The sequence below is a fragment of the Alosa alosa genome, chromosome 5, assembly GCF_017589495.1.
Source record: "Alosa alosa isolate M-15738 ecotype Scorff River chromosome 5, AALO_Geno_1.1, whole genome shotgun sequence".
Lineage (NCBI taxonomy): Eukaryota > Metazoa > Chordata > Actinopteri > Clupeiformes > Clupeidae > Alosa > Alosa alosa.
In genome coordinates this window covers 33,486,736-33,504,569 of record NC_063193.1, presented here as the reverse complement: position 1 = coordinate 33,504,569, position 17,834 = coordinate 33,486,736, and the positions used below count along the sequence as shown (strand labels likewise).

The window sequence follows — 17,834 nt, the reverse complement described above, 5'->3', positions numbered from 1 at the left end:
GCTGTGTAAGTAGTTAATGTTAGTCTTTTCACAACAGCGACACCTCTGTTCAGGAGAATATTGCAACTAGTGTTGCGACCACCACGCGCGAGTATAAATGGTTACGGCGCTTCTGTGACGTCACATTGTCGCGCTACTGGTCGGGTGCGTCGAGTATGTGGGACGTTTATGGCTGGAGCGCAGCCGCAACCATAGCGCTAAAGCAACGAACACGCCCTCCCAGTTAACAAGTAAGTTAGCCTACCAGGTGACTTCAGTTTCTGGTGAAACGAAACCAAACGTCATCTATCTCTTTCCCATCTTTGTGACATTGTTTCATCGACATAGGACGATCTCTTTGTCAGATTCGAGAGCCCGAAGAAGCATGGCAGAGGCAAATAACCAGGAACTTTTCACTTGTCCGATTTGTTTGGACCTATTGAACGATCCAGTTACTATTCCGTGTGGACACAGTTACTGTATGGACTGCATTAAGAACTGCTGGGATAAGGAAGCTGGTCGCAATGGAATTTACAGTTGTCCCCAGTGCAGGGAGACCTTTTCTCAAAGACCCGTTGTAAAGAAAAACAATATTGTCGCCGAGCTTGTGGAACAAATGAGGAAGACCAGAATTCAGACCTCTTCTGTTGCTCAAGCTTTTGCTGCGCCTGTAGATGTGGAGTGTGACGTCTGCACTGGAGAAAAACGGAAAGCGGTCAAGTCTTGTCTTGAGTGTCTGGCATCTTACTGTGAAACTCACTTTGAAACTCACAATGAACTTCACGCAGGAAGACACTCAGTGATTGATGCCACAGCCAAGCTACAGGAGAGGATGTGCTCCCATCATAAGAAGGTTTTAGAAATATTTTGTCGCACTGACCAGAGCTGTATCTGCTATCTGTGCATGATGGACGAACACAAAGGCCATGACACAGTCACAGCTGCAGCAGAGTGGAGTACCAAACAGGTGATGTTATTCTGGCTAAAATTCACGTCTGCCTTTATTTCACTGAAGTTACAAAGTCCAGACTCAGTTAAACATTAACATGTCAGGGTGCAGACCGTAGGCCTGACTTCCGTGCTAACTGGCTGTACACACCCCTTAGCAGTGTTGGGAGTAATGCATTAAAAAAGTAATGTAATTACAGTAATGCATTGCTTTTTCCTGTAATGCAGTAATGTAAGGCATTACCAATACAATTTCAGTAATATTTTACTCGGTACAATTCTCAGTAACTGAAGTTACTTTGCTTTTTAATCCAAAATTGTTTAGATGACCGTAGAAAGGGAATTTGAGTTATCTCTGCCATTCATGTATCTAACATGGTTAGGCTTTACTTCTCATTTCAAGCAGTGAGAATAACTAAAATGTTTCTTTTACAGACAAAGATCATAGCCATTATTCTCAAACTATCTACACCACTGTAAGTGGAAGGAAAGGCAACCAGCAATGATGAGAACCATTTAAAGTCAACATACAATTTCACTATGGCTACATTTTACTATATTAAGTTGTGAGTGACCTTTGGCTTTTGGGGCCTACATTGTCCCATGAGCCATAACTGCAACCATTATATTGTTCTTTTGTTAGCCTTAAGCCTAGCTCAGTCATTATGCCATACCACATCACCTCCTGCCATGTAATGAGCTGCATTGAACACATGAAGATCTATTGAGAACACCAAATCCATATTTCCTGTTATTTTGGTGAAAGTAATGTAAACGTAGTGTAATGCCTTACAATTCAAAGACAGTAATATTGTAATGTAACAAATTACTTTGAGATGACGGTAACAAGTAATAAATAATGCATTACGCTTTTGAAGTAACTTGCCCAACACTGCCCCTTAGGGCTCTGGCTGCAGACTCTCACTTTACTTCTACAGATGTGTTCGTTTGCAGAACCATGCCTGAGACTTAGACCGCTACGCCATCAATATTGCTAACTGTAGAGCAGGGGTGTCATTTAGGCAGTGGGCCGGATTTGTTGGAATGAGACCTCGTGGGGGCCGTCATTGTCTTAGTCATTATCATTTTTCTGCATGGGTAACAGATTGTTGTTTGATGATATCCTCATTTTCTATACCCAGGTATAAGCAAACCAAGTACAGATCCCTATACCCAAAACATCTGGGGGGCGCATGAAACCTGCTGGCGGGCCGGATCTGGCCCCTGGGCCTGTTGGACACCCCTGCTCTAGAGGTCGACATGTCCCAAATTAGAGAAGTTGTGCGCTTGATGGTTTTTTGAGCCCCCACAGTCGACTTCAAGGAATCACTGCCACCATCGACTTCAAGGCCCCTAACCATAACCCTAACCCTTGATTAACCTAAGCGACTTCCAGGCAGCACTGCCTTAAAGCCGATGGTGGGGGCCCAAAAGACCATAGATCAAGTTGCGCTGAAGAGATAGTTAATCTAACAAAACGCCTATGTCAACTGTTTTCGGGGATACATTTTACATTGTGGTCAAAGTTTAGGCCTGCATGTTCCTTATATGGGGGAGAACAAGTTGGTTTTTCACCCGTCACATTCATCCGATCTCGCTAACTAAAGGGTGCTGTTAGAAACCATTGGTACAGATCACAATTGGGGGTCAGAGTTCACCTATAAGGATATTTCAGGAGTAGAAGGCATAACATTGAGATGACTCCATTTCTGCCTGACACTTTAGGCTTCCATTGCACATTGAAAGGGAATCGATTAATGATACCATTTTTGAAGGATTCAAATGAAAGTAAAAAATGTGACAACCAGCCCCATTCTCCCCTGCTCTCCCCTGCTCCTGCTCTCCCCTGCTCTCGCCTACTCTCCCCTGCTCTCGCCTGCTCTCCCCTGCTCCTGCTCTCGCCTGCTCTCCCCTGCTCCTGCTCTCGGTCACCGGATTGATTCCCATGAATATTTGTTTGCTTGTTCTTTTGTATTTATCAGACGATGTTCATACAACAGCCCCTGTGGCCAGGCTAATGTTAGCCTATACGATCATTTGTACTTACAAGGTCATGTTAGACAAGGCAGATTTGAATTTGATCTGCAAACGGCCACATCTGCAAGAAAAGGGTAAAACGCCAGCAATCCAGCTGAAACATACAGTTATGGCATGGTATTAACGCCAAAACACCTAGGCTACTAAGAAATCGCCTACAAGTGTCCATTCAAAGAAAATGGATGTCTTGACAAATATGTCTACAGATGTTATTTGTTTACATGCACAGAAGTAATCTTTGCTACTAGCAGGCATAAATACATGTTGTTTATAAAAGGTAGGCTATAGTTGACGTGTAAGCCTACTAAACAACAAATTTACATTTGAGCAGACTGGAAGAATTGACATCTGTTTAGTCTGATCGATCGGATTCAGCAGGGCACTTAAGACCCACGTCCTGAGGGGAGGGGGGGTTTTGTTTAGGGCTGTAACGATATACGATTCGAAACCGAAATCGCGACATTCATATCAACGATACTGTGTCACGGTGTGAAAAGGCAGAATCGCGACACACCTTTCTAGTGTTTCACGCCGTGCTTTGCATCTTACGCTGCCGCAAAAGCAACCCACATCTCCCGCTTTACTTATCGGTAGCCTACGTTGTCCAAAAACAAACAAATAAATAAATAATAAATAATAATTTCATACCTCTCCTTGCTTTCATTGTAGACTATGTGTGCAACTTTACCAAACAGTATAGAAGTAAACCCCCTCTCCTTGCCCCGCTCTCTCTCCCTCTCACTCTCCCTCTCTCTCTCTCCTGCTCAATGAACACGCGCGACTTAAATAAAACATTCACAATCGTGAAAGCAAGGACGCATAAAAGACGACTAGCTAAATTACTATTAAATCCGCTTAGCATCATTAGCATGCTGCACATATTTGTTTAAAACTCTTGCATTGAAGTTGACTCATCTCAATACCAACGTTTCCCAAAAGGGCCTGTCCCAAGGAGAACAAGTATTACCTTGAACACACATGGGAAAACTGAACAGTCCAATCAGTAGACTATGATAGGCTAAGCTAGCCAAATATGCTACTTTGTTTACAATATTTCCAGGCTTCAACCAGACAGCTGAATTAAAGAGGTAGAGTTGTAATAAAAAATAGCAGGCCTAGGCTATAGACTAATCTGCATAAAGTGTGCTGTCATAAATATCAGTCATTCAGAAAAATATTTTTATATCAGGATATAAAATAAGATATATTATATTGTAATCCTCTGGTGTTCTAAGGGAGGCTATTAAAATGTTATTTAATAAAATGTCTAGCCCCGTATCAAACCGTGGGTCAAAAATCGTGATACAAACTGAATCGTGAGGTTGGTGTATCGTTACAGCCCTAGTTTTGTTATAACAGTCTTGGACAAATATATAGAGCTTTGCCATACGTCAAAAGTTTGGAAAATCCTAATTTGATTGAGACTAATACCGAAGGTCATGATGATTATTCACAGCTGTATATGTATATTGTATATGTATATATGTATATTGTGAACCTGATCAGGTTTAGGCTGATTTTAAGAAATATGGATCTTTATTAAACAACAGAATCAGCGGAAGCAGACCCAGACCAAATTCCAGCAGACAATCCAGGAGAAAGAGAAGGAGCTGCAGGAGCTGAGGAGCGCCGTGGAGACTCTCACGGTGAGTACTGACCAGAGAGGACAGCAGCTGTTTGCTTGATGTTTTAGCAACATGACCACAGTTCTGATATTCTATGACCAGGTCACACGTTTTTGACACAGGTTTCATTTTGTCCTGCACCTAAGATGAGCACAATTACCTCTTCCTGCAGGCCTTACATTTTACAAACTGCCTCTTAGTTTTTGCAGTCACACACAAGTAATTGCGAAAACTATATAAATAGTCTATAAATATTTCAGAGAAGACGCCAACTGACTGAACCTTTTCAGAGTCTGTAATGCTGAGTTACTTTCCAGCACATCCAGGTGCTTTGCTGTGAGCCATATACAGCCTGCAGCCATATAAGCATTATTTCGATCAATGAGGTCACTTGTTCAAACTCATTTTGTTTTGATCTGAGGTAGGGTTTGATCCTGAACCTTTTTCTAATAGTTTGTTGTATAAGTATAAGTATATATACTCTTTTGATCCCGTGAGGGAAATTTGGTCTCTGCATTTATCCCAATCCGTGAATTAGTGAAACACACACAGCACACAGTGTACACACAGTGAGGTGAAGCACACACTAATCCCGGCGCAGTGAGCTGCCTGCATCAACAGCGGCGCTCGGGGAGCAGTGAGGGGTTAGGTGCCTTGCTCAAGGGCTTGCTCCGGTTACAAGTTCGAAGCGCTAACTAGTAGGCCACGGCTGCCCCTCTGACCCTTTAATGGAAGGGAGAGAGCTGCCGAGAGCACAGCCCAGCTGCAGCTGTACGTGTGCAAACTTCTGTTCACACGTTCAGGCTAAACACATTTTTGGATACTAGTTGCCTACCCATGTCCCGTTTTTCCATCCTAAGAGATTTTGTATTGTTCGTGTCTAGCATGTTTGATAGCACCTAGATCTGCAAGATTAGCTTCTCAACACATCAAATTAAAAGAGAGAAACAGGCTGACAGATGAAGGCACTACCAGTTGACTGAAAACCTCCAGTTGGATAGCAAATGTTGATTGTTTGATAGCTAATGAATTACACACAGTAATGGAAAACATGTAGATAGGGGTGAACTATGTGAAAGGGCAGATTTGTAATATGGCCCATACAACCATCAAAGAAAAAAATGTTGGCCCCTATCACCGTCAAAATTGCCCATCCCTTTAAATTGACCACCTCTTTGTGTGTCTCCTAACAGAGCTCTGCACAGACAGCAGTGGAGGACAGTGAGAGAATCTTTACTGAGATGATACACACCATTGAGAGAAGGCGCTCTGAGGTGAAAGAGCTGATCAGAGCTCAGGAGAAGGCTGAGGTGTATCGGGCTGAAGAACATCTGGATCAATTGGAGCAGGAGATTGCTGAGCTGAAGAGGAGAGATGCTGAACTGGAGCAGCTTTCTCACATTGAGGATCACATCCATTTCCTTCTGGTATGAAACAGTGTTGATGCACAAAGTATCCGTTTTCATTTGACTTGTGTTTTCCACATTAATGTTTCAATTCAATTCACATGTATGCCCCCAAATGATATGGAGTAGATTGTGCCACTTAGATAGATAGATAGATAGATAGATAGATACTTTATTGATCCCCAAGGGGAAATTCAAAAACTTTAAAAATGATTCAGAATATTTTGTATGTTGCATTAAATGCAGAATTTGACAAATTGTATCAAAAACCCAATTTTAATAGTATCTGGAAATTAAATTTAGTTTGGAGCTGAATCCCAGTAAGCTTGAAACTGAATGTAATATTTAGAAATTAAAGGTGCGCTAAGCGATGCCACACATTTTTTAGGCTAAAACATTTTATGTCACTTACTGCAAACATCACCTAAACAACCGCTAGCTGTCTGTGTCCTGAATACACTGTAAAAAAACCGCAATCGCTGTGGACAGCCCAGGCTCCAAAAATGGCAACAAAAACAACCTGGGCAAACCTAGCCCATAAAAACATAACAAACTGTTCCAGCAAATCACAGACGAGATGCACATTTAGGGGAGTTTCAATTGCACGGGAGCAGCACAGGAGGGAGGGAGGGGGAGGAAGTAGCGAGCTAGCTCTCTGTTTTGTTTTGTTTGAAAGTCAACAGAAGTGACGTTACCCAGCATCGCTTAGAGCACCTTTAAATTATTTTGTATTCATTTGTTCTGAGATATAGGCCTAGGCTAAATGATTCTCACTGAAAATCTCACTCTATATTGATTTCCACATTCAATTCTCACAACTCAGTTTCAGACCAGGAAATTAATAAATGCCTACCACTAACAGGATAGCTAGCATCGTATGCTAAGATAATCGAAAATATGCACACCCAAGTTGGCTCAATTCTTATTCAAATTAGTAAATCTTAGATAATTCAACAGCAATGAAAAATTGAGAAAAATGACAAATCTTTTCCATCACTTTGCATTGATAATTTGGAGTTACTCAGTTGTCTTGCATGATGGCGGAATCTAAACATCTCGCTTCTCTAGCGTCTTTTTGTTGTAAACAAAATCAACTCAAGCATGCTCATGTTGAAGTGTACCCTCTTATAAAGCCTGCCAAAACGATTTGATTGGCCCGAACACATCTTGACTGGGCATATAGACTTCTCAATTGACCAACTCTAGACCGACTTATTGAAACTCAAATTTTGTGGTTGCAATATGTATTAACTTTGGACCCACTTTGATGTGTTGGACGTGATGGATAAAGGAGCCTTTGAAAAGGGTGTCTTAACGCAGCTGTGGTAGATGGAGGTTCAAAGTGTCAGCTCTGATTGGTCATGGCATGTGTAACCCACATTGATATGGAATGTTTTTTGTTTTTATGATTTACTCTATTGTTGTTCATGCTCTTGGTACACACTCTTATTCTTTCCTTTCCTTTAGACCTTCCAGTCTGTCAGTGGCCCACCACAGTCTCAAAACCTAACCAGCTTTACAGTGAACCAGAGTCTCTGTTTTGAGGCTGTGATGAAATCAGTCTCCACACTGAAGGACCAACTGGAAGATTACTGCAGACAGGACATCCTGAAGAGCTCTACTGCAGGTTGGTCAAATTCCTGGAGTTTAACATTTAAGAAGCTGGAGACTCTGAATGTCACTTCTCAAGAAAACATATGTCATATAAAACAGTTCATATAATTTCTATTGACACAATGGTGATATGTGCTGGACATTAGGATGTTATGGTTACGGTGCCATTCTTTCTCTCTCAATAGTGGTGGAGCCTGTTTTGACAGCACCAGTGACCAAAAACGATTCCTTACAAAGTGAGTTGGATATCAAAACAAACACAATCATTCTTGTATAACGTTTTTGATGGAATTGTGATATGTGCTGGACATTAGGATGTTATGGTTACAGTGTCATTCTTTCTGTCTCTATAGTGGCGGAGCCTGTTTTGACAGCACCAGTGGCCAGAGACAATTTCTTACAATGTGAGTTGGATAGCAAAACCAACCCAAACATTGCCGTATCATTTTTTTATGCAATTGTGATATACACTTGATATTACAATGTTATGGTTATGTTGCCATTCTTTCTGTCTCTATAGTGACTCAACCTGTTTTGCCAGCACCAATGAACATAAACAATTTCTTACAATGTGAGTTGGATATCAAAACAAACACAAACATTGTCGTATAATATTTTTGATGCAATGGTGAAATGCACTTGATATTACGATGTTATGGTTACGCGCCATTCTTTCTGTCACAATAGTTTTGACAGGACCAGTGACCAGAGATGATTTCTTACAATGTGAGTTATAAGTTGAGTTGAGTGAGTGAGTTGAGTGATATCAAAACAAACACAACCAGAATCCTGTATAATCACACCACAAACACACCCATATATTTAGCAATTAGAAAATAAACATACAGAGACGGCACAAAGACAAAACATTCTCAGTCTACTTACAAGGCATCAAAGAAACGAATGACACACACACACACATATTTTGTCTCCTTGTCATAAAACCTTCCCTGTCTTCTCCAACAGATTCCAGTCACTTCACTCTGGATCGAAACACAGCACATACAAACCTCCACCTTTCTAAACGGAGCAGGAGGGTGGAATGTAGAGCTGAGGCCAAGTCATATCCTGATCATCCAGACAGATTTAAAAAATGGTATCAGGTGCTGTGTAGAGAGGGTGTGTCTGGGCGCGCCTACTGGGAGTTTGAGAGGAGTGGGAGTTGTGATATAGGAGTCGCCTATGAAAACATCAGCAGGGAAGGATCAGAAAGTAGGTTTGGATTTAATGATCAATCTTGGTGTCTAATTATCAATGACTGCAAATCCTGCTCCTCTGTCTGGTTCAATAATAAACAGACTCAGATTCCTCTAGTGCGCAGCTCTAGAATAGGAGTGTATGTGGATCACAGGGCAGGAACTCTGGCCTTCTACAGTATCTCTAATAAAAAATGACCCTCCTGCACGAATTCCAGACCACATTCTATGACCCACTCTATCCTGGGTTTATAGTTAGTAAAGGATCATCAGTGAAGCTGCTGTGACTCACAGACAGATCAAATCTGTGAGGGCATCTATACATGCATGTGTAAATCATCACACCTAAACACATACAACACACCACACATCTGGCAGCTGGGTCTCTGAATCTCTGATCTTAGGGTCACCATCAGACCAAAGCCATTCATACATATCTGGACCCCAGCATATATTAAAGCGTCTGGACCTCTGCTGGAACAAACATCACCACACCACACATTAGCTAGCCATATAATCCTAGGTGAGAACTACCTTGGTGAACCCAGTGTTTCACTCTGTCTGACCCTCTCCCACAATTCATCTCCTCTCCCTCCTGCTCCCCCTAACCCTCCTTCCAGTCCCTTTCACTGTTATGGCTTCAGTTCACAACACATGTCTTATGAAGGTCTACTATGAATCCCATGAGATTATATTCAGTGGGAGTACAATTTTACAAGACTGGTTTCCACCAATTGTTCTGAAAGGGAAAAAGGAAATGTGCTGTTGTAAAAAAAAAGAGTTTATACTTGTATGCAAAGTTTGGGTTTTGGGTTGGGTCTTGTATAATGATGCATGTTACCTATACTTTGTAAAATGAAAGACATATTTACTTAATCCTTCCTGTTAAAGTTATTAAATATATAGTATTCAAAATAACTTGTATGAAAATTATAAAAGGTAAAACTATGTGAAAAAAACAAAATAAAATAAACTGTTGATTTCACATGTAATGTTAGTCTGGCGTAGTTCATCTTTAATTCTATGGCATGTAGGTCTAACCAGTGGTGAAATTAAACTAGGCCTACGTACATTAAACTCAAATTCTCTAAGAAGTACTGCAAACACATCTGTCTTTCTAAAGAAGATACACATCCATGTCATTCAATACAGCACAGACATTGGTTATGCACTAAAACTAATTCAATACAGCGCAGACATTGGTTATGCACTAAAACTAATTTAATACAGCGCAGACATTGGTTATGCACTAAAACTAATTTAATACAGCGCAGACATTGGTTATGCACTAAAACTAATTTAATACAGCGCAGACATTGGTTATGCACACAAAACTAATTTAATACAACAGACATTGGTTATGCACTAAAAAATTCAATAATTGGTTATGCACTAAAACTAATTTAATACAGCGCAGACATTGGTTATGCACTAAAACTAATTTAATACAGCGCAGACATTGGTTATGTTCAAAAACTCAGTGGTATTCCTCTGTCTTTAATACAGCATGAACGTTGAAAAACTAATTTAATACAGCCCACCTCATATTCCTCTGGGATAAGCAGTTCATATGGGATAAGCAGTTGCGATCGAGTTCCTGGGATTAGGAATGACTACACCCCCCCCCCCTTAAGGTATGTAGCCGTGTGCATGCCTTTATAAAAAACAGAACAGTCAAAGTGGGATCTATAGACCATCTGAAATGTTGAAATCATGCTGTTCTTCAATTAAGAGCACCCTTTTGCTTTAGATAGATAGATACTTTATTGATCCCCAAGGGGAAATTCAAGGTCTCAGTAGCATACAGACATCACACACACATTCACTAACAGCAGAAAAAAGTAATTAAAAGTATATAATATATAAAAAACACAACTAAGCAATAAGGACAGTAGAGGATAAAGAATATACTAAAATAGAAATTATACTAAATAACACTTAATCTAAATCAATTCTAAAAACAGTATCCACATAGTGGGTGATTAATCAAGAGGCACTTGCAATGACTGAGGCAGGGACTGTGATTCTCTGTGCATAAGGTAAGGTGCTCTGTGTGAGTGAGTGTCATGGTGATGGTGCAAATGAGTAGGTTGAATATTTACATAATATGAGAGCACCAGTTAACTTATTACACTAAAGACTAAAACACTAAAAAGTGTTCATCTGCATGCTCATAGAAACAGGGCTTATCTGTGCCAGAGTATATCACATGAGGTATGCAGGAGGGTCACTGTATTAGCAAGTCTGATGAAGTCTCACCAAAGTCAGTTTCACAGCGCCACCTGGTGGTAAAAAGATATAAAGGCGAAAACATTCATGAAAGAAGGATAGTGAAAACACTGTCCTGGTTCTATTATTCAATTAAGTTAAACACTTTTCCACTTTGCTGTGTTTTAGACCACATCATGTTCAAGGACCATTTCACTGCAGAGCTGTGAAGATTCCTCCCAGTAGACTGAAATATTCCAAGATATGGGTAGATGAAGGCATATGGAGATGAAGCGTGAATACTGCTCATCACATCTCCCCTGTGACCTTATAACACAATTCATATGGAGATGAAGCATGAATACTACTCATCACATCTCCCCTGTGACCTTTTAAGACACAATTCATATCCTAGTGATCCTCTTACATTGCAATTCTGCTTGTATTCATTCTACATAAGTAGAACTGAGCAGATGGTTGTGGTAGTGACAGTACCAGAAAACGTTCCTTGGAGGAGCTCAGTGGCCCAGGGGTAGCAAAACCCACTTATTTAAGTGCTCTCATAAAGGCTTATTCACGGCGTGTTTGGGAATAAGCCCTATAGACTGAAATATTCCAAAATATGGGTAGACGTGCAAGGCAGGAATCTATGGAGATGAAACGTGAATGCAAATAGAATTACAATATAAAGAGCATAAAATGTTACAGCAGGGGCTGTAAGGGGACACGGGGCTCTCTGAACCGGGAGGAGACCAAAAGCCTAAGAATTTAGGACCCTGGGGGAGGAATGACCCCCAGACAGAGCCTGCACTGACTTGACTGAACTTGTCCCTCAGCAATGGACATAACACTTAAAGTGTTCAGTGTGGCCATGGCTCTACAGCAACTGGACATAACACTTAAAGTGTTCAGTGTGGCCATGGCTCTACAGCAACTGGACATAACACTTAAAGTGTTCAGTGAGTGTGGCCATGGCTCTACAGCTTTCCGATGTGATGCTCCTTCATCCTGGACTGCAATTCAAAAACAGTTAAAACATTACATATTCATTCCACTTTCTGATTTTAGTTGTGTTAAAATGTTCTGTAAATCCCTGTAAATGCTTTTAGATTGTCTTGCTATTTTCCTAATGTTTCCTTATTCTGTTCACATCCTTGCTAATTGTGTTAAGTTTTATGATGTTTATTCTCTCTAACGATGCTGCCTTTCTTGGCTAGGACCCAATTGGATGTGAACCTCAATCTTAGTTGGAAAATGTGACTATGGTTAAACAAAGGATAAATAAATCAAATGAAATAAAATAAAAAGTGTAGTCTCGCTGGTTTAGTAGCCTAGTGTGTTTACCAAGTTTGAAATAAGGATTCTGTAGAACTGGGCATTATTTTTATGGACATTCATTTAGAGATCAAATAACTCAAAATCCCACCCATTCCTGGCAGGAAGCATCATTGTATCCTCACATAGGAGGTATGGTATGCACGGAGCTGATTTACCCAATGGGTGTGGTTTGCGCTGCATTCCCCTAAGGCAAATGCGCAGGCGCATGGCGCTTAATTGTTTTGCTCTTTACAAATCTAAGTGTGCCTTAAATGTCATATCCTACTATCTAAGCTATTCATTGAATGACGGAATTGTAATATAAACGAGATTTCTGAATTGGAAGAACTGGAAGCAATCTATTATTCAAGATGTTCGAGGAGACTTTTCAAAACTTCACGATAAATTTCAACGCTTTAAACCCAAAAGTGACCTTTTCGGGTGGAGATCTCTTGTCAGGTCAAGTGCTGTTTGATCTCACTAAAGAAGCAAAGATTCAGTCCATAATGATGTCGATGAAAGGTAAAGCTAGCGTGTTATGGCACGAACAAAATCGGGGTCCTGCTACCGGTCGTCGTGGTGGAGTAGGAAGAAATAGGAGAAGACAAGGGGCAGCCAGAGGGAGAAGGAGAACATACTCCGCCGAGTTAGATTTCTTCAATCTCTCCCATATCGTGATGCAAGCTAACGATGGTAGGTGTGCCTGTCTTTTGTTTAGTTTCAGACTTCACCACGAGTCATGCTAGGCCCATAGCCTAACTTTTTCTCAATATTGCTTGTTTGTTTACAGCAAGTGGTCACACAGTCTTACCTCCGGGGAAGCATGTGTTTCCGTTTACATGCCAGCTTCCACAAGGGTAGCCTAGACCTACGCCACCCTTTTAATAAGACGTTCTGCCATTCTACTTGAAATGAATAAAGATGTGGTAACATAAACATCTTTCCCCTCAAACAGTGACTTCCCTCCGTCGTTTAACGGGACGTATGGGAAAATTCGGTATTCCATGGTTGTCGCCATACACAGACCTTGGCATTTGGCTAAAGAATTTGATACGGAGGTCCAGTTTGCCAGCCGCACGGATGCCAATCATCCACATCTTCGGGTGAGGAATCTTGCTGTGTTATGATAATATGATGTCAAGAGAGTCAGACCAGAAGCAGAAATTTGCTTTAAATTTAATTAAGTTCAACCAGTTAGCAGATGATATTGATGTTCTGTTGTTCTTGGTGTTGGTAGATGCCGCTCACAGGGTCTAATGCCAAGACACTCTGCTGTCTTTGGTGCACCAGTGGACCAGTGTCCATAAACGCCCAGGTGGAGAGGAAAGGCTTCAGCCCAGGTAAGTAGCCTACACAAGGGGAGAATAGCCACCGGTTATTTTGTCATAACATAATTATTACATGTAGGCCCACTAATCCCCTGCCTCGCCCATAAATGTCAAATGCCACAGCTGCATCTGTTCAGACAGGAAAAGTGAACACGTGCATGAGAGAGACAGGGAACATTGTAAAGGGCATGGATCAAGGAACAAATAATATGTAGAAAGGATTTCTTTTTCACTTTGCCATTTATTTGTTATTGTAGTGTATTTAACTTGAGGTCATCAAGTTATTGTGAAATCGCTACATTAACTGTGCAATGCATATGGAAGAAAATAATGAAATTATAATTAATTTGTGTTATTACTTTTGAGTATCAATATATATGACTGGTGTGTTATTTTTTTTGCAGGAGAGACAGTGAAAATTATTGCAGAAATTGGTAATGCCTCCAGTCGCACGGTGACGCCGCATGCTAAACTGGTCATGGAGCAGATCTGCTACACCTCTGGGAGGGCGAAGAGGAAATACGTGTCAAGTGTAAAGTCGAGTAAAGACGGCCAATCCATTGGTCCCAACACCACGGATGTACACAGTGAGATCATGCTTCACATCCCAGAGAATGCTGCCTTAACCATTGCCAACTGCCAGATCATTGACGTTCAGTACTATGTTATGGTAAGCATGAGCTCAGAGATAAGCACAGCCAGCCAATTTACATCAGCCATATGTGTGATGTGTGGGGATGTAGAGGTTAGTCTCTTATCAGCCATATGTGTGATGTGGAGATGTTAGTCTCTTATCAGCCATATGTGTGATGTGGAGATGTAGAGGTCAGTCTCTTATCAGCCATATGTGTGATGTGGAGATGTTAGTCTCTTATCAGCCATATGTGTGATGTGGAGATGTAGAGGTCAGTCTCTTATCAGCCATATGTGTTATGTGGAGATGTTAGTCTCTTATCAGCCATATGTGTGATGTGGAGATGTAGAGGTCAGTCTCTTATCAGCCATATGTGTGATGTGGAGATGTTAGTCTCTTATCAGCCATATGTGTGATGTGGAGATGTAGAGGTCAGTCTCTTATCAGCCATATGTGTGATGTGGAGATGTAGAGGTCATTCTCTTATCAGCCATATGTGTGATGTGGAGATGTTAGTCTCTTATCAGCCATATGTGTGATGTGGAGATGTAGAGGTCAGTCTCTTATCAGCCATATGTGTGATGTGGAGATGTTAGTCTCTTATCAGCCATATGTGTGATGTGGAGATGTAGAGGTCAGTCTCTTATCAGCCATATTTGTGATGTGGAGATGTAGAGGTCATTCTCTTATCAGCCATATGTGTGATGTGGAGATGTTAGTCTCTTATCAGCCATATGTGTGATGTGGAGATGTAGAGGTCAGTCTCTTATCAGCCATATGTGTGATGTGGAGATGTTAGTCTCTTATCAGATGTAAGTGGAGGTCAGTCTCTTATCAGCCATATGTGTGATGTGGAGATGTTAGTCTCTTATCAGCCATATGTGTGATGTGGAGATGTAGAGGTCAGTCTCTTATCAGCCATATGTGTGATGTGGAGATGTTAGTCTCTTATCAGCCATATGTGTGATGTGGAGATGTGGAGGTCAGTCTCTTATCAGCCATATTTGTGATGTGGAGATGTAGAGGTCATTCTCTTATCAGCCATATGTGTGATGTGGAGATGTTAGTCTCTTATCAGCCATATGTGTGATGTGGAGATGTAGAGGTCAGTCTCTTATCAGCCATATGTGTGATGTGGAGATGTTAGTCTCTTATCAGCCATATGTGTGATGTGGAGATGTAGAGGTCAGTCTCTTATCAGCCATATGTGTGATGTGGAGATGTCAGTCTCTTATTTGCCATATGTGTGATGTGGAGATGTAGAGGTCAGTCTCTTATCAGCCATGTGTCCATCTATCTATCCATCTGTCCTTCTGTCTCTCATATTGCAGCTGTCTCTGAAGATTTCCCGCAGTTCAGACCTGGAAGTCAAATTCCCCATTGCACTGTGCGGCATTCCCTTCAATCCCAATCAGGCCCCTACTACTGTCCAACCTCAGAGCCAGCACCCTGGACAGTACCCAAATCAGCAACCTGGCCCATATTCAAACCAACAAGCAGCTCCGTACCAAAATCCACCACCAGGTCAGTACCAAAATCCACCACCAGGTCCATACGCAAATCAACCACATCAACCACCAGGTCCATACGCAAATCAACCACCAGGTCCATACCCAAATCAACCACCAGGTCCATACCCAAATCAACCACCGGTCCCATATGGAAATCCACCACCAGGTCCATACCCAGGCCAGCAACCAGGCCAGCCTCCAAATCAATATGCGGCCCCAAACCTTGCCCAGAATCCAGGACTGTACCCACCAGCTGGTTTCCAGGGTTAGTATCACAATTAATACCCATCACCTTACCTGCAGGTCTCCTCTGGTTCTGGGTACTCCACCTAAGTCAACGTTGACATCTGTTACAGTGCAGAGGAGGATGTGTTGTATCAGTTGACATCAGGTAGTATAGAAGCCAAGTTTGCAGGTTGTTTATAGATGAGTTATTGATTGTATATGAAGGAGGTTATCCAAATAGTTACACTGTCTTCCTGAAACAGACGTAATCACCCTCTCTTCCTGATCTCACTGCATGAGAAAGGTAAGATTTTCTGATTCATATCTAAGGACATATCTTGTTATCCTGAGACTTCTTGGACTGAACTCTGGGGTTGATAACCATATAAAACATATTTACTTGTCTGTGTAAACCAGCGACATAACTGGATGCTTCATTGTACTTCAATCTTTTCTTTGCTTTATACATTTCTTCTTGAATGGAAAATATTTTATGAATTTTATGTTACATTACCTGAAAGTGTACTTTATGAAAAAGCTTAACAAAGCCACACTCAAACCAATGCTATACTTGATTTTAAAACTTTTAACTATAACTTTTTTTGTGCTTTTTCCATTTTTATGAATGCCTATGGCTATGGAATTTAGCAGACACTTTTGTCTAAAGCAACTTACAAAATAAAACAATAGTTAAAAATTAACAGTAAACAATTTAAAAGAGTTAGTAAGACTACATTAAGAAAAATTACAATAGTAACAATAATGTCAATGCAATATCAACAATCAATAATGAAAATAAACAATACCATAAATATACAAACTATAAATTATAAGAACCACTTAATTCAATTAACATAATTAATTATGTTCATATATGTTTATGTATGCAAATATGTTTTATATGTATGTTTATTCTTACTCTGTTAAACATTGTTATTTTGTAGTACATAGTAATAGTACTGTTATAGTAATATTAATATTAGTATCATCTCAGAATAATCAGGGACAAGGCAGAGCAGATGCATCATTGGCACAGAGATTCTTATTCCCACCTCTTTTCACCTCATATATGTTATGTAATGGTGGCCTGGTCACACCAAACCCTAGCCTAACGAGCCAGACCCACATTAAAATGTTGGGTCTGGACACTCAGGGCCAGATGTACTAACGCTTTTGCGCCCACTTCAGGCGTATTTGTTTCGCAACAAATTGTTTCGCGAGGTATGTACAAACAGGCCGCAATGATGTAAAAGCGCAAACTGCCTGTCGCAGGAGCTGAAAGTGGTTGATTGCGATTGTCATGTCATGCATATGCATTCATGGGAGGATCCAGGGGAAAGTGGGAGTTTAGCGTAAAAAGATGGGAGGGGAAGAGTAAAGAGCGCCTAATTATGTATTCCGCGGTATGTACAAAGACTGCTCCTGAAAGCGCACGTCTATTCTGCGCCTAAATACTTGCACCTTGTAAAAGCAGGTGTTAATCCAAATTGAAGTTCAATGCTTCAATAAGAGAACCTTTCAAAGACAACAGAATCGCTATTTAGAGCAACAGTTTTGCAAGTCTTTGTAGGCTACTATCAAAAGCAACATTAACTTTCGTTGGCCTTTCGAATGTCTTACTTTCACTTTCACGTCATTCACTTAAACTTTCCTACTTGCTAGATTTGACCAATTTTCCATAGCCTACGTTCACAAGTAGTTTGAGTAGAACTACTGATCTTCATTATCTCCCTGCTCGTTGACATCTTATCATCTATGGTATTATTTCATGATCGCTAAACGTTTGATTCTTTGTAATGTTGTCAT

At 40.8% G+C, this 17,834-nt stretch overlaps 2 protein-coding genes across 4 annotated transcripts; both read left to right on the top strand.

Annotated features, from left to right (window-relative positions):
• The first annotated feature begins 155 nt into the window (after positions 1-155).
• Positions 156-10,119, top strand: LOC125294309 (E3 ubiquitin/ISG15 ligase TRIM25-like). The gene is given in 10 exon segments (XM_048242872.1): positions 156-946; positions 4,515-4,610; positions 5,783-6,016; positions 7,463-7,622; positions 7,795-7,845; positions 7,963-8,013; positions 8,130-8,180; positions 8,297-8,335; positions 8,576-8,994; positions 8,997-10,119. Coding segments are annotated over 10 exon segments (1,779 nt in total). The 5' UTR covers positions 156-364; the 3' UTR covers positions 9,093-10,119.
• A 2,469-nt stretch (positions 10,120-12,588) lies between these two features.
• On the top strand, positions 12,589-16,724 carry LOC125294310 (arrestin domain-containing protein 3-like). 3 transcript variants are annotated; one of them, XM_048242875.1, is made up of 8 exons: positions 12,589-13,023; positions 13,121-13,187; positions 13,286-13,433; positions 13,568-13,670; positions 14,063-14,328; positions 15,624-15,816; positions 16,107-16,194; positions 16,292-16,724. In XM_048242875.1, exons 1-7 carry the CDS (start codon positions 12,702-12,704, stop codon positions 16,145-16,147), a joined length of 1,140 nt encoding a protein of 379 aa, XP_048098832.1. In that variant the 5' UTR covers positions 12,589-12,701; the 3' UTR covers positions 16,148-16,194; positions 16,292-16,724. The 3 variants fall into 3 exon arrangements, with proteins under 3 accessions (XP_048098832.1, XP_048098831.1, XP_048098830.1); XM_048242874.1 differs by having other exon boundaries at positions 16,107-16,724; XM_048242873.1 differs by having other exon boundaries at positions 15,624-16,724.
• Positions 16,725-17,834: the final 1,110 nt, after the last annotated feature.